At 51.9% G+C, this 15,447-nt stretch overlaps 2 protein-coding genes across 7 annotated transcripts in view; both read left to right on the forward strand.

Moving 5' to 3' along the window:
• Borcs8 (BLOC-1 related complex subunit 8) overlaps nt 1-6,022 on the forward strand; it is an 11,029-nt gene extending 5,007 nt beyond the window's left edge. Inside the window, exons 4-6 of one of the 5 annotated variants that reach the window (XM_021169709.2) lie at nt 625-735; nt 1,408-1,487; nt 4,521-6,022. In XM_021169709.2, coding sequence (XP_021025368.1) covers nt 625-735; nt 1,408-1,444 — 148 coding nt within the window. In that variant the 3' untranslated portion in view covers nt 1,445-1,487; nt 4,521-6,022. Of the gene's footprint in view, nt 1-624; nt 736-1,407; nt 1,488-1,543; nt 1,871-2,624; nt 2,861-4,520 lie in introns of those variants that run through there. The other 4 variants (XM_021169707.2, XM_021169708.2, XM_021169710.2 and 1 more) reach the window with 4 other exon arrangements.
• Nucleotides 6,023-7,520: 1,498 nt separating this feature from the next.
• Nucleotides 7,521-15,447, forward strand: part of Mef2b (myocyte enhancer factor 2B) — a 16,670-nt gene continuing 8,743 nt past the window's right edge. The window contains exon 1 of one of the 2 annotated variants that reach the window (XM_021169706.1): nt 7,521-7,598. The gene's annotated coding sequence lies outside the window, so the exon portion shown is untranslated. The remainder of the gene's footprint in view (nt 7,599-15,447) is intronic. The other variant, XM_021169705.1, reaches the window with a different exon arrangement.

The following is a 15,447-nucleotide window of genomic DNA, read 5'->3' on the forward strand; positions in this document are numbered from 1 at the left end:
AAAAAAAACAACCAAACAAACAAAACACAGCTCCTCTGCTTCTTACAAGAAGGGTTGTTGGGTAAAGGGATGCGCATCAGCCTGGTAACTGTATTTCCCAGAGCCCACATGGTGGAAGAAGAGCACTGACTCCTGCAGGTGTCCTCTGACCTCCACGGATGCATGCACGGAAGATGCATCACCTCCATAAATAATTGGTTTAAGGGATTTGTATAATTTTGAGATAGGGTCTCACTGTACAGCCCAAGCTGGCTTCAAACTCAGGGGATCCTCCAGCCTCGGCCTCCCAGTCCTGGAAAGGCATGCAAGTACAAGCTTGGTTACACTTTAAGTCGTGAGAGCAGGGCTCCCCAGCAGCTACCTTGTAAGTAGCAGAGTGGGAGAGTTTCCTCCCTGAGAAGCTGCACCTGAGGAAGTCGCTGAGCCTAGAGGTGTCCTTCCCTGAGCCGGTGGAAATGGCTCCTGCAGACAGAATGAGTTTTCTTTACAGACATGAGCCCTCTCTTTAGTTAATAGTCATATAGTGTTGGAAGGGTGAGCCCACCTCCGCAGCACCTTACAGAGGGATCCTAGGCTGCTGCTGTTGCCAGGACAGAAACTGACCCTCACTCCCTTCCGTTTCAGTGCTGTGAAGAGCTTGGTGGACAGCAGCGTGTACTTCCGTAGTGTGGAAGGCCTGCTCAAACAGGCCATCAGTATCCGGGACCACATGAACACCAGTGCCCAAGGCCACAGGTAGCCCTGGCCACCTGCCCTCACCCGATCCTAACCAGTGAGCTGTCCTGGTAGTCTTTGGCATCTGTGGCACTCATCTTCTGTAACTCAGCTGCTGTGAGGAACACAGTGGTGCCAGGCTCACAGGGACAGTGACTGAGAGACAGTTCAGAGCAGTTGTGGGTGATAAAGAGCAGCTGCCTGGCATCCCCATGATGGTGACCAGAGCAGGGGCCCTGAGACTGGCACTCTGGGCCCCTAGAGGAGTGATTTAGTGGGAGGTCGAGGCTTGTGGGAGCTGGGCTCTCCACCCTGTGTCATGGTTTCTCCGGCTTAGAGACTTTCAGCTAAGGCCCAGTGCAGCGGAAAGCACCTGCTGGCCCCTTTTGTGTTGGCTGTGACTCAATAAACATAGCTTGCCTGCTCGAGCCTCAGCCAGCCTTTGACCGGTCTGTCACTGGAATGAGAAGAGCAGCAGAATAAAGTGCTGCAGACCCCTCCCACTGACTCTGTCATACCCACCCGTCTCTGACAGCCTGCCTGGCCTCTGAAGTGACCCCATATCCTTACAGCACACCCAAGAGCTCAGGCCATGGGTCTTGGGGCCAAGGTGGAACTCCCCTCTAGTCAGCTCCACTGAGCAACCTCCTGGCCTGTGGCATCAGTCTCATACATTTGCATATTTTGTTCCAGCCAGGAGGAACTGTCCCCTCCTCCTTCCCTGGCCTGACCCTGACCCTGGAAGACTCAGGGCTACCTGCTTCCCCACCCAGGTCAGTGTAGAGGCCGTCACCCTGCTGAACTAACCCATTTCTTTGTGTCCCTGCAGGGACCTCTAACTGTTGTGTTTCCTAGCTGGTCTTCGGGATGTTTTGCGGGGTATTGGCTTAAAGGGTCCCGTTTTGAATTGCTGTTGTTCAGGCCTCTGCTGCCTCATCTTCCCCTGGCTGAACCCAACCTCTCAGCTGTTGTGTGACTTTGCGGCTACTCCCTCACTTCTCTGCTCTTCAGCTTTTTCCTCACATAAATATGGCGCATCCACATGCTGAGCCTACATGCTCAGTGACAGGTGTACTTTGTGACATCTGTATCCATGTGAGAGAAACATTCAAAATCCTGCCACTTTGCGGTACTATAAACCGGCTGTGAACCTGTGTGTCCTCTGGCTTTGCCTGTTGCTGGGCATGGGGGCCTGGGTGAGGGCAAGGTCTGTGTACCACTCACGCAGAGGTGCTCAGCCATGGGTCCCGCTGGCGCAGAGCATCCTCTGTGGCAGAGGCCCAGGGACTGGGTGGACACTGGCTTACGGCCCCAGAGCCCAGAGTAGCAGGGTGCACTTCCTGGACAGTATAGAGAGGGCTGATTGGGTGACAGAATTATTGGGCATTAATTAGGCACCTCACTTATTACAGTAAGCATTCCTCAAGCTCCTTGGGTATCAGGCAGTTACTGGGCACCTCAGTGGTTTACTGAGGGTCTCCACTTGCCGGGTTTCTGAGTACTCATTGGCTGTCACCCCCAACACAAGAGATGAGCAGTCCTTCACTTGGGAGTCCCATGGGACATCTGGGAAGACCCTAAGCTAGAAGGGCTCACAGGTGTGTGCACTGTGATGTTGTCAACCTTGGGTGAACTCTACCTCTAGTCCAGCCCTTGCCTGGACATGCTCAAGGGCAACTCTGCATGAGTCTGTCTCCTGCACTGCACACCCAATCCCAGGTTCATCTCTACAGACTTCTTTACCTCCCTGGGATTGTCCTCCAAAAGTACTCAAGGTCACTACTGACCTTTATGGGGTCAGATCCTCTTTGGCTGTGTAGTCCTGAGACCCCCAACACAGTCACATTTTATGTGAGCAGAAGCTGGCTTGGTGGTGAGACAGCAGCTCCAGGTGCTGTTCCTACCTGCAGGCACTGGAGTCTCACGCTGGCCTTCTGCCCCTAACCCCTGTCTCCCAGTCCTGGCAGAAGACTTTCCTTGGATACCGCATTGAGGACTCGCCAAGAACTGAAGACCTAGCAAGTGGCCAGTGCCTGCTGCCTACTGATTCTGCCATAATTGTCTACCTTGGTCATAAATTAGGGTCACTCTTCCAGGATCATTCACATAACAGTCTTTGTGCACTGAATACACTGAATGTCCATAAGTCGTCTCTTTCCATGCTGGGGTCACATAACCTACATCATGTCACATAGCTGAAGGCCCGCCCTGCCATGTGTGATGCAGGGCTAGGTGCTTTCCCTCTCATAGGAGCCCCTGGAAAAACAGCACCCACCTCCATTCAGGGCAAGGCGTGACCACTAGCTTCCATCTTGTAGACCATGGTGGGGCAGGGTGCTTGCCTGGCCTACACTGGGTTCCTGCTTGTGTCCCCAGAATAACATACACACACACCACAAACTCTAACAACCAAAAGTTGCCAAAGTCATTGGAGCAGTTGTCTGGAGGAGAGCAGTTTCAGGTCTGGTTAGGAACATAGCTGAAACAAGGTGGTGGACCTCATGGCCTACATGGCCTCCAAGAGTAAGAAACCCTGAACTACCCACCGCAGCAAGGACACTGAGAGCAGGAGAGAGGCCCTCAGTTGCTGAGGAATCCCTGTCCCAACTCGGCCCCCAACACTGAGCATCTCCCTCACAGTTTCTATCCCAGACCCCGTAATAACAGGAGGGGCCGGGGCTGGTGAGATGGCTCAGTGGGTAAGAGCACACGACTGCTCTTCTGAATGTCCAGAGTTCAAATCCCAGCAACCACATGGTGGCTCACAACCACCTGAAATGAGAACTGACACCCTCTTCTGGTGTGTCTGAAGACAATTACAGTGTACTTACATATAATAAATAAATCTTTAAAAAAAAAACAAAACAGGAGGGGCCGAGGGAGCCCTCCCTACTCTCTTGAATACCATCAATAAAGTTCACTGCACCCCTCCCCCCCCAAAAGACTTCAGCTGAGCCCATGTACAGGAAGTGTTCAACAAGCCCAGCTGTGTGCTAGAAAGAAGCCCTGTGCCAGTTACACAGGTTAGAACCCAGCATCCACACAAATATATGTCCATAGATACATACATATGAATAAATAGTAGATGTGAAAAGTACCCCCTGGGTCCAGCCACGGAAGCAACAGGGTGCTCGGGGCATTGGGGAACAGTCCTGGTGTGCCATAGCCCCTGGGTACCCTTCTTAGCTGGCAGCTGGCACCTTTCACAGGTTTCAGAACAGTCTGTCTCCCACCTCAGCACCTGTTGTCCAAGCCTCCCAGGGCCATGGCTAATTTACATTTCATTTTTATTCCTCCCACAAGAACAGAGCATTGGTCTAGGTACACAGTCCTGCCTACTTATACAACCAGCCAGAGGCTCCTGGTCCTTCAGGACGAACTGAGTCACTCAGCAAGGCCTTATATCTGCCCACAACCAAGGCTCACAGCCTTCCTTCCCCACCTAACTCTGGAGCCAGGTGGTCACTGGTCTGTGCTGCGGGGCATCCAGAGGAACCTGGCACCCACCCACCGACTAGGGTAACCGGAAAGGAGTCTGACCTGGATGAAGCATTAGACTCCTGCAGATCTGTGTCAGGGCAAAAAGGGAACGAACAGTGGTCTGTGGTGACTTTTTTTTTTTTTTTTAGAAAACATCTTTTATTAGAGGGGTGTGCATTAGTATCATGGCACATGTGTGGAGGTGGTCAGAGGACAACTTGGGGAGTCCTTCCACCATGGAATCAAACTCAGGGTCATTGGCTTGGCAGATAGCACCCTTAGCCACTGAGATGTCTTATAATCCTTGGATTATTTCCTTTTCCTAGGTTCTGTCATGAATTATCCTGGGCCTCAACTGCCTTACTTTTGGGGGTCACAGCACCACCAGGCCCAGTGTTGCCAGCTTTTGAAAAATATGTCAGCTCTAAAGTACAAATAAGGCTTTTTACATTAAAAAAAAAAAAAAAGACTTTATTTTTAGTTGTGCGTGGGCGTGCAGGTGTCCACAGAGGCCAGAAGAGGGTGCTGGATCCCCTGGAGCTGGAGTTGTGAACTGCTGATGATGGGTGCTGAGAATGGAACTCTCTGCAAACAGGATGTGCTACGCTTCACCTCTGAGCCACTTTTCCAGCCCCTCTGGTGTTCCATCTGCTCCCCTCCCTAGCCTAAGCCCATCTTTGATTTCCTGCTTTCTTTAACCCTAACCTGGAAACCCTCCCAAACTAGGAACAGACCTGTGTGTGCCCCAGACATAGGTCTGCCAGCTTCTCTTCACAGGCTGTCTGTGGGGGCTGTGGGTCTTGAAGAGATCCAAGGCACATTGGGCCTGGCCCCATGGCACAGCGGAGGACATAGAGTCTGATGTACACACCCCAGCACTGGGGTGGGTGAAGTATGGGATGGAGATTCGCAGAATGTGAAAGACACCAGAAGTGGTCCCCACAGAACCTGTGGCTTTTGTCCCTACCTTTTCCACTTGCAAAGGCTCAGAGAGGTGAAATGCCAGCCAGAGATCACACAGCAAGCCCTGCAAAGGGACAGGGGTTTCTAACCCTAGGAGAGGTGGCCCTTGGAAAGTCTTCAGCTCTTCCCTGCTGGGTGTAGTGGTTCATGCCTGTCATCACAGCATGGCTGCTAGGTTGAAGTCAACAAGACAAGCAGAGTGAGACCAGTCTCAAACAGCTAGGCAAGCTGGAACACACCTGTTATCCCAGCGAGTGGCAGGTGGAGGCAGGAGGATCAGAAGTTCGGGGTCATCCCTATTCTGTTTGGCTGGCGTTTATTGTTTGAAAAGGTTTCTCTGTGTAGCCCTGGCTGTCCTGGAACTCACTCTGTAGACCAGGCTGGCCTGAAATTCAGAGACCCACCTGCCTCTGCCTTCCTCCTACTGGGATTCAAGGCTTTGGTCATCACACCAGGCTCAGGATTGTTATTATTGCATAACTAGTCTGAGGTCTTATAGGAGGCTCTGACAATAAATAAATAAATAAATAAATAGATTCAGAACAAAAGCCCAATAAACAAAGAGCCCTTGATTTCAGACTTCCTCATTCCTTGCTCTAGTGAGTGCTGGATACAAACTCCACCTGAATAGCCAGAGGCGGTGACTTGACTCTCCCTCCAAGGATATTGGAAATACGGGATCAAGAGGGTCCAGGGCAGCAGGTGACCTTTGTGGGCGCAGGAGAGTGGCTTTGTGTGGGCCAGGTAAAGTCAGTGTCATCCCCAGGCCTTGTCCTGTCCTGTTCAGTCCTGCTCTCCCACCCTGCCCCCCTCCTAGCGCAGGGGCCCTGCTGCAGCTGCCGCCCTCACGTAACCAGAGCCTGCTGGTTGCATCAGAGCCAGGGGGAGGTGGCCAGGTAAACAGCGAGGTCCCGGGGGCCGGGCTCCCCAGGCTCCTTCTACCGGAGCCTCGTTCATCATGGAACCCAGGCAGAAGCCCCCAGGCTTGGCCGGGATCTTGGTGTGTCCTGGGGACCCCTTTGTGTGTGGAGTGGGCAAGTTGACAAGAGTCGGGGACCCACCTATAGCACAGCAGGAACTTTTTTGAATCTGAAGAGAAAGGTTTTTTTTTTGCTGTGGAAGCGGTTTGCTACTGTCATCCAAAACTCATGGGGTGAAGCTAGAGGATTGCCCTGAGATGCAGAGTCCTGCAGACCAGGTTCCAGTTACACAGGTGTGGGACAATGGAGAGGACACCCAGTCAGCTGAGATCCCACCCCACATCCCAAAGCCCCTCACCCAGCGGCGAACTCCTCAAACAGCTAGGCTCCTCCTTAAGGAGTCAGGGCTCCTGGACCTCACTGTGATGACCCTGACCTTCCTTGGACTAGCTAGTCAGGACCATACACCTTAATAGGAGTGAAGTAGAGTTAGCAGCTAGTTTGGTGACACAGCCTGTCCTCCCAGTTGCTCCAGTCGGCTGGAGTGTGCTAAGTTTCTGGCCAGTCTGAGGTACACAGAGCTCAAGTGCATCCTGGGTAATTTTGAGACTACTGTCTCTAGATAAGAAATAAATTGGGCCTGGTGGCTGAGTCTGTAATCCCAGGTACTCAGGAGGCTGAGACAATCACATGAAGATGCTAAGTCTAACTAAGGCCAGCCTGGGCAACATAGTAAACCTTGGCTCAAAATAAATATAAAAACAAACAATAGTCAGGCGTGGTGGCGCACGCCTTTAATCCCAGCACTCAGGAGGCAGAGGCAGGCAGATTTCTGAGTTCGAGGCCAGCCTGGTCTAAAGAGTGAGTTCCAGGACAGCCAGGGCTACCACGCCCAGCTGTTTTTTAATTTTTAAGATAATATGTATTTGACCCTGTTTTCTTTTTCTCTTTTTTCTTTCTCTTTCCTTTGTTTTTGTTGTTGGTGGTGGTGGTAGTGATGGCTTTGGTTTGTTTGTTTGTTTGTTTGTTTGTTTCCAGACACAGTTTCTCAGTGTGGCCCTGGCTGTCCTGGAACTTGCTCTGTAGACCAGGCTAGCCTCAACAATCACCAGCCTGTACCTCTCCAAGGGCTGGGATTAAAGTTGTGTGCCACTATGCTCTGGTTGTTTTGTTTTGTTTTGTTTTTGATAGGGTCTCGCTATGTATCCCATGCTGGCCTGCAACTAGCTGCAGTACTCCTGCCTTAGCCTCCTTGGCGTGCACTTCTCAGTCAGGCTTCTCTTTCCTAGCATCTTCTCTCCGACCTAGTATGAAACGTCTAGGAGCCAGAACACAGCCAGGTATCCGCCCCTATGCAAATAACCCACTTCCACCCAATCAGCTCTTGGGGGCGGGGCTGCGCGGGAAGGCATCTGCCGCTGGGCCAGAGCTATGCTCAGTGCTGCAGAAGCATAGGCGCCTGGACCCTCACAGTGCGCAGCAGGTGTGGCCAGCAGGGACCAGACTCCCGGGACTCCTGAGGTGTGCGCGGGTCTCGGGGCGGGTGGGATGCAGAGAGCCGTGAGAGAGAGAGAGAGAGAGAGTGTGTGTGTGTGGGTGTATGCGCGCGCGCTGTCTGTGGGTTAGGGGGCCTGGCTTTCAGGAGTGTTTGCTGAGTAGGGTTTCAACTAGCCTAAGCTAGTCTGGAAGTTACTATGTAGCTCATCTAGCCTCAAACTCACAGCAGTTCTCCTGCCTCAGACTCCTGAGTGCTGAGATCACAAGCGTGTGACCATTAAATTGTTGGAGGTTTCTTCTTTCTCTTGAGAAGAGGGGGTTTAAGACAGGTTAGTCCGAAATTCACTATGTAGTTTCGGCGTACATAGTTCAAACTCAAAGCAGCTCTCCACCCTTAGCCTTCCAAGGACCAGGATCTCAAGGGTGTGACCACACTCCACTGTTGGAAGTTTCAGTTGGCAATTTTAGAGAGGGTTTCACTCTACAGTCCAGGTTGGCCTAGAAGTCTATGTAGCCATACCTGGTGCTTCATGCCTTTAATCCCAGTTAGGCAGATCTTTTCAGGCTAACCTAGTCTATCTACATAGTGAGCCCTAAGTGAGGCTGTATCATGAGACCTTGGGGTTGGGAAGAACTCTGTAGCTCAGGCTAAGTTAGAACTCATGGTAGTGGATCTTTGGTCTCCCAAGTGCCAAGATCACAGATGTGTACCCGTGGGTGGCTATGTTTGTGGTTTTCTTTGTTTTAGGTAGAGGGGGATTGAGAGGTTGAGACAGGGTCTTTGTGTGTAGTCCAAAATAGCCTTGAACTTTCATCAGTCCTCCTGCCTTCATTTCCAAAATGTCGGGTCACAGGTGTGTTCCTACTTGAGGCTGTATTTGAAGTTTTGGGGATGGTTGATTGTGATGGCACTACATCTGGGTACTGGCTGGTTTTGTGTGTCAACTTGACACAGACTGGAGTTATCACAGAGAAAGGAGCTTCAGTTGGGAAAGTGTCTCCATGAGATCCAGCTGTGGGGCATTTTCTCAATTAGTGATCAAGGGGAGAGGACTCATTGTGGATGGTGCCATCCCTGGGTTGATAGTCTTGGATTCTATAAGAAAGCAAGCTGAGCAAGTCAGGGGAAGTAAGCCAGTAAGAAACATCCCTCCATAGCCTCTGCATCAGCTCCTGTATCCTGACCTGCTTTGGTGATGAACAGCAATTTGGAAGTGTAAGCTGAATAAACCCTTTCCTCCCCAACTTGCTTCTTGGTCATGATGTTTGTGCAGGAATAGAAACCCTGACAAAGACAAATTGGTACCAGAAGTGGGGTATCCCTGTGAACAACCTGACCATGTTTTGGGGAGGACTGTGGAAGGACTTTGGAACTTTGGGCTAGAAGAGCCATTGGGATGTTAAGAGCTCTGTGGGATGTTCTGTAGGAACTTGGAAGATAATGTTGAGAACAGTGCAGAAGATGGAGGTCTGGCTTGTGAAATTTCAGAGGGACGATTAAAGACTCTTATCAGAGCCATTGCTGATTTGATTGTGAAGATTCTGTGGTTCTGGTTAGCTGGGGCTGAAGAATCAGCTTTGATTAACAAGATACCAGAACTACTAAAGCAAAACCTTTGCATTACTGGGATTATTGATGCTGGTTAGCTAGAGCTAAGAAATTAGCAGTAATTAAGAAGAGACCAGCATCATTGAGGTGAAATCTTGTGGGAAGTATTTTTTGAGGCTGTGTTCCAGAGATAGCCAAGGTTGTACCTCATGCTGCAGCAGGACTTGGTAATATGTAAGAGTCACCCAGGTGGTACTGGTTTTGAAGGCACGAAGGGGTCAGGAAGAGCAGCTGAGGCTTGGCACTGTGAGAGGCCATGGAAAGCCATTGGTGGAGGTGCAGCTTCAGTTTCAATTAATGGCCCAGGACTGAAGGGGTCATGCAGTGGAGTTGAGGCTTCACACCATGAAGAGAGCCTATGAGAGGTTATTGGTGAAGCCTAGTTGCAGCGTTTTGGAGATGCCAGTACCATGATAAACAGCAATTTGGAAGTGTAAGCTAAATAAACCCTTTGCTCCACAACTTGCTTCTTGGTCTATTCTATGCAGGAATAGAAACCCTGACTAAAGCAGTCTGTGAGCTGAGGCACCCACTTCTTAGGGTACACACCAATTGACATTCATTGCCCTTGTTTTCCTTCAGGCATGTACATGGGCATGGGAGACGGGGTGAAGGAACCATCCCTCGCCCCATGCCTGTGTCTTCCTTGGAAACCTCATTAGGAACAACTCACAGCCCTCTCCGAGACAATGTCCCTTTCATAGTCTTGACCCGCTCTCCACCTCTCAGTCTCCAGGGCAGTCGACAGAGTGACCCCATCCTTGCCTAACCAACCCTAGATGCAGACAGAGGTCAGAGGTCAGATACAGCTTAGGCTTCCACCTGATTGTGTGGGACTCCTTACCAGGGAAAGTTAAGGACTGCAGCCCTATGGGACTGGGGACAGGCATTCTGACAGTTCGTCTGAGCAAACCTGGGTTCAGTAGAGGCCTCAGTGGGCAGGAGCTGGGAGAACGCTTAACTAGAATCTACCAGTGAGGATCAGAAGAGAGCGCTGGGAATGTGTGCTGTTCCCAAGTCCACCCAGGAGCAGTGTTTGGGGTTTGATTGCTAAGGCTGCAGGGGTCTCTGAAAAGGCAGGCTTGCTCCCTCCAGACTCAGTGTGTCAGTACTCCCTAACTGAGAGCAGAACAAAACTTGTCTTGAAGGGGACAGAATTTTGGGACACTTAAGGCCTGGGGGCCATCTGAAAACTGGTTTGAATTTTTCTCCTTTTGTTTTAAAGATTTATTTTTTTGTCATTTTTAATTCTCTGTATGGGGCGGAGAAAGAGTACATAGAAACGGCTGGATTGAGTCCCCTGGAGCTGAATTTTGAGCCACTCGCTGTGGGTGCTGGGAACCAGGCTTGAGTCCTTTGTAAGAGCAGCATGCGCTCTTAACCACTGAGCCATCTCTCCAGCCCAAGAAGTTTGCCCTTTTGAGCTAGGGTGTCAAGCTGCCCAGGCTGGCCTGGAGCTCCTGATCCACACCTGGGCTGACAGATGAGAACCATCAGTCCTAGCTTATGATGCTGGATCTCAGAGGAGAATCCTAAAGGCTGGTAGGGACATCCAGCCCTCTTGGAGAAAGACAGAGCTCAAAGCCACTCTCAGGTCTTTGAGAAAATTGAAGCTCTGACTGGGGACATAGCCTCTGCACCCACCTTCCATGAGGTACCGTTCTGTCTGCCTTTGTGACCACAGCAAGGCAAATTGAGCCAAAACTTGGCTTCTTTGGGGGGTTTTGTTTGTTTGAGACGATCTTGTGTAGCCCAGGCTAGTCTCAGAGTTGCTATGTAGCTGAGGATGACCTTGAACCACTGACCTGCCTGCATCTCAGAGCTGGGATGAAAGGCATGTACCACAGTACTGGCTTTGCCAGGAGCATGCATTCTGTCCTGACATAGTCTGGGACCTGGGTTGTGATCCCAAGATGACAATATCAAGCCCCACTTCCGAGCTAGTCACAGGCAGTTACTGTAGAGTGTGGCAGGCCGATGCTGGGACCCAAGCCTGCTCCTGGCTGGGAACCTGGGACTCTTGTCATCTGACACCAGGGGGATGTCCACTCTCTCTCTATAGGAGGACTCCTGTCTCTGTAGCTGGCCTGTCTCTGTGAGGCAGAACATGTGTGGATGGCCTGGGCGAACAGTGGGCACTCAATCACCGTAGATACTATGAGCTGTTCCAAGCAGAGGGGCTGGGGAGGGCAGCTTGTCCCTGGCATCCTCTTCTCTAGGTATTAGTTCACCCCAGGTGAGGTGAGGGCTAAGAAGGGAACAACAATCCTGGTAAAGACATGGCGTCCCCACAGCTGCAAACTCCAGCTTCTCCCATCTTCTCTCCCAATCTGCAACGCTGGTAGTCCAGGCCACAGCTGCTCCAGATGTGCTCTGTCCCAGCTTCCTGCCTTCAAAGCCTCTTGCCCCACCACAGCCACTACATCAAGAACAGTGGATCGACATAACCTTCCCATAGTGCTCTGCCCATGCTCTCCACTGTCTGCAGCCCCCACTCACCCTATCCACCCTGGCGGAGGCAGGGGGCTTTCCCCCAGGGCAGGTGGCAAGACAGGCAAGTGTCTTGGTTAGGAGCAGGCTTCAGCCTCCCTCCTCAGGGCCTTAGCACTGACTCTACTATCTACCAGGCAGACTAGGACCTGGATGTCGTCTTTCTATCCTCAAGACGCCCCCTCAGACAGGCCTTCCTGGACCCTCTGTCAAAGCCACTCTCACAGTTTCTTGCCTCAGTTTCCCCACTTTCCTCTTCCTTCCTTTCCTTTCTTTCCCATAGGTCTTATACAGCCTAGGCTATCACTCAGATTCACCGTGCAGCTGCCCACCCACCTCTACTTTCAGCTGCTGGATGTCAGGCATGTGCCACCAGAGGTGGTGTTATTTCCATCCTTTCCACATAGACCTCCTGGAGACAGACAGAGTTATGTATCTGCCATTGACTGGCCAGAGGGGAACCCATCGTTCGTCTGCCCCCTTGCCTGGGTGTCCCTAACATTTCTGGGCATACAGAGGAGGACACAGGATGTCACACACACCTCAACTCGGGTTTCCATCTGGTATGTCTTGGGGCTTTTTGAGGCCATGGGTACAGTCCCTTCCGCCCAGTGCTGACAGATGTGTTAATTTCCCAAGCTGGGAGGCCTGGGCCTCTGAGGACCAATTCCCCACAGGAAGATCTTTCTGTGGAACAAAGAGGGAAATCTTGGGCTGTCCCTGCAGCCACTGTGGAGGCTCAGGGGACAAGGCTGGGGGCCTTGGGTGTCCCTAACATGGGACAGCAAGATTAGGCTCAGAGCATGAATCTGTCCTTGCTTCTGGATCAGTGGCCTTGACCAGGCAGATAATCACACGTACACATGCACTTTACTTTCTGAGCGAGTGCCTCTCACTGAACCTGGAGATTGGCATTTTAGCAAGACCAGCCCGCTATCAAGTCCTTAGGAACTGCCTGGCTAGTACGTGGGTTCTGAGTCTCAACCTTAGGTCCACACGCTTACCTGTATCCTCTTACCCTTACTGAGTCTTCTCAGCCACTTCCCCCCACCCCGTTAAAATTGAAATTTATGTTATGTGTAGGGTTTTTTTTTTCCCTACATTTTTGTCACTCTTGTTTTGAAACAGGATCTCACTGCATAGCCTTGGCTGTGCTGGAACCCATTATGCAGACCAGGCTGATCTTGAACTCAGAGATCCACCTTGCCTCTGAAAGAGCTAGGCAGCCAGGCACCCCTGGGCGGCCCAGACTGACCGGGTTTTGGTGGTTAAGCTGCGGCTGCTGCGGGGAGAGTAAGGGAGCTGGTCACACGCACCTGCTCAGCCAGGCAGATGCTTGGCCCAGAGCTGCGGTGGGCGAGGCCCCGCCTCCCGCCCTGGGCCCCGCCCATAGGGGGGCGTGTCGTCGGTTGTAGCGCCGAGGAGATGGGCAGCTGGGGTCGCTCTCAGCGGCTGCTGGGGCCCCCGGGAGAGGGCGGGGAGGGGTCCCGGCTTTCCAGGGGGCGCTTCCTGTTCTCGTAATGAGGAGTCCTGGGAGCAGGTGATGAAACCGCAGCCCGGGTTGCGTGAGGCCGCGTGTCCCGCGGGCCTGGCTCCCCACCTGCCTCTCACTTCTGCTTTCTCTGCTCACGCTGGGCTATGGGTCCCTGTGCAGCCCAGTGGCCCATCGCAGGGAACAAGTCGGAAGCTGGACGAGGACTGACACTCAGGGCTTCTGAAAAGGAAAGACAAATCGAAAGCCCTTTGGGGATAGGGGGAGACAGTGTTTCTAACCTGCTTTCATTGACGGTGGGGGTGGGGGTGGGAAACGGAGACCTCATTGGGCTAAGAGGCAAAAGGTCACTGGGAAGATGGGATCTCTTCCTAGTCGCCCTCATTTCAACACCTGGGGAGCCAGAGGCCTCACCAAGCTGGAGAGGTGATAGTTTGTGGTTTAGAAGCCTTTCAGGCAGATTTGTAGATCGACTTACTAACCATATCCCACCAGACAGAAGGGTTGAGTGTATGTGGGGAGGTATGTTTTATTTTAATTTAGTTTTTAAAAATTGCATCCATAGCCAAGTGTGGTGGTGCACGGCTTTAATCCTAGGAGGCAAGGGCAAGTCGATCTCTGAGTTTTAGATCAACTTGGTTTACATGAGATCCAAGACAGTTAGGGCTACATAGTGAGAGCCTGCCTTTAAAACAAAACTTTAACAATCATTAATTTTTCTGGGCGTGCGATCATAACTGGTGTATGGATCTCAGAAGACAGCTTCCAGGAATGGGTCCTGTCCCTCCACCCTGTGCATCCTGCGATCACACTCAGCTCATCAGGTTTGTCAGTCTGCTGCCCTGGATACAGGTGCTCCTGGTTCTGCTTGGGCAGCAGATGTGTTACTGCCCCTTACCCTGTCTGTCACAGAGAATTTCTGGTTTTCCAAGCACCTCGCCCCTCAGTGCTCAGCCCTGAGCTCTTGGCCAACCCCGGGTATGTGGGTCACCCACATAGCAGCCCCTGGTATCCCCTCTCTCCCCCCCCCCCGTCCCGTTCTCCCCCCCCTCCCTCCGTGAGCTCTCCTCTGTGTGTATCACTGTCTAGACTGCCCTCTCTCAGCTAGGCAGGGTTTCCTCCAGGACCTAGCCCCACCTCTCCCTGTCACATCAGTCTGGGCTGGATGGACACTGTCCCTGTGGCAGTCATTGAGCCAGGAGGAGCATTTTAGTTTGTTTTAAGATTTCACTTTAGTTAATTAATTTTGAGACAGGATTTCATGTAGCCCAGGCTGGCCTCCAAAACTACTTATGTAGCCTTGGATGCCCTTGATCTCCAGATGATCCCCCACCTTCCACCTCACCAGTGCTGGGTGACATCACTGCACAGCTGAACACCCCCTTCCTACATGAACAACACTTGAGTGTAGAAGGCTAATCCCTGGCTCCCAGCTTCCTCCTTATGCCCAACATATTCATAATATGCTGCCCCCTCCTCCCCACATTCCGATCACCCCAACATCTGGAGCTGAAGCAGGGGGGGGGGTCCGTTTGTGGCTGGGTAATTTGCATAGAAGTACAAATAGGTCTGCCAATCCCTGGCGGCCGCCTCCGCACTCCGCGCCACACCTGGGCCACAAGCGTCTCTAGCCCGTGCTGAGTGATCGAAGATTTGCATTCTTTCATGTATTTCTGGGCAAGGTGTCCGCTGGGGAAGTCTAAGAGGAAGTGTGCAGGGGACTGGGGGGAGGGGCAGCGGGGTCGTCTCGGCCTCAGCTTTCTCTCTTGTGTTGTGTGGAGGCCAGAGGTCACCGTGGGGGCAGGGGTCTTCCTCAATCACTCTTCATACTTTAATTCTTTAGGGTCTCACTATGTAGCCCTGGCCAGTCTAGAACTCATAGAGGTCCCCTGGCATCTGCCTCCCAAGAACTTTTCCACTATATCTGAGACAGTCATTTCCTAAGCTTGGAGCTTAGCGATTCAGCCTGCCTGGCCAGTAAGCCGCACCTCATCTCCCCAGAAAAGAGAGGAAGCACTCTCGGCCCTTTATGTGGGAGCTGGGATTCAACTCTGGGCTCCATGCTTGGGCAGCCGCTCAAAGAGGGCTGAGCCCTGGCCTCCTGCTCCCCATGAGAGTTTGAGGGTCATCCCAGAACTCTGGAGCCTGAGGCAGGAGGATCAGGAGTTCAAGCCAACCTAGAGGATATTAAACCCTGTCTCAAAAAAAAAAAAAAAAAAAAAAAAAAAAAAAGTAAAAAAAAAAAAAAAAATAAATAGCTAGGAGTGGTAGTTGTACGCCCT

Source organism: Mus caroli, chromosome 8, assembly GCF_900094665.2.
Source record: "Mus caroli chromosome 8, CAROLI_EIJ_v1.1, whole genome shotgun sequence".
NCBI lineage: Eukaryota > Metazoa > Chordata > Mammalia > Rodentia > Muridae > Mus > Mus caroli.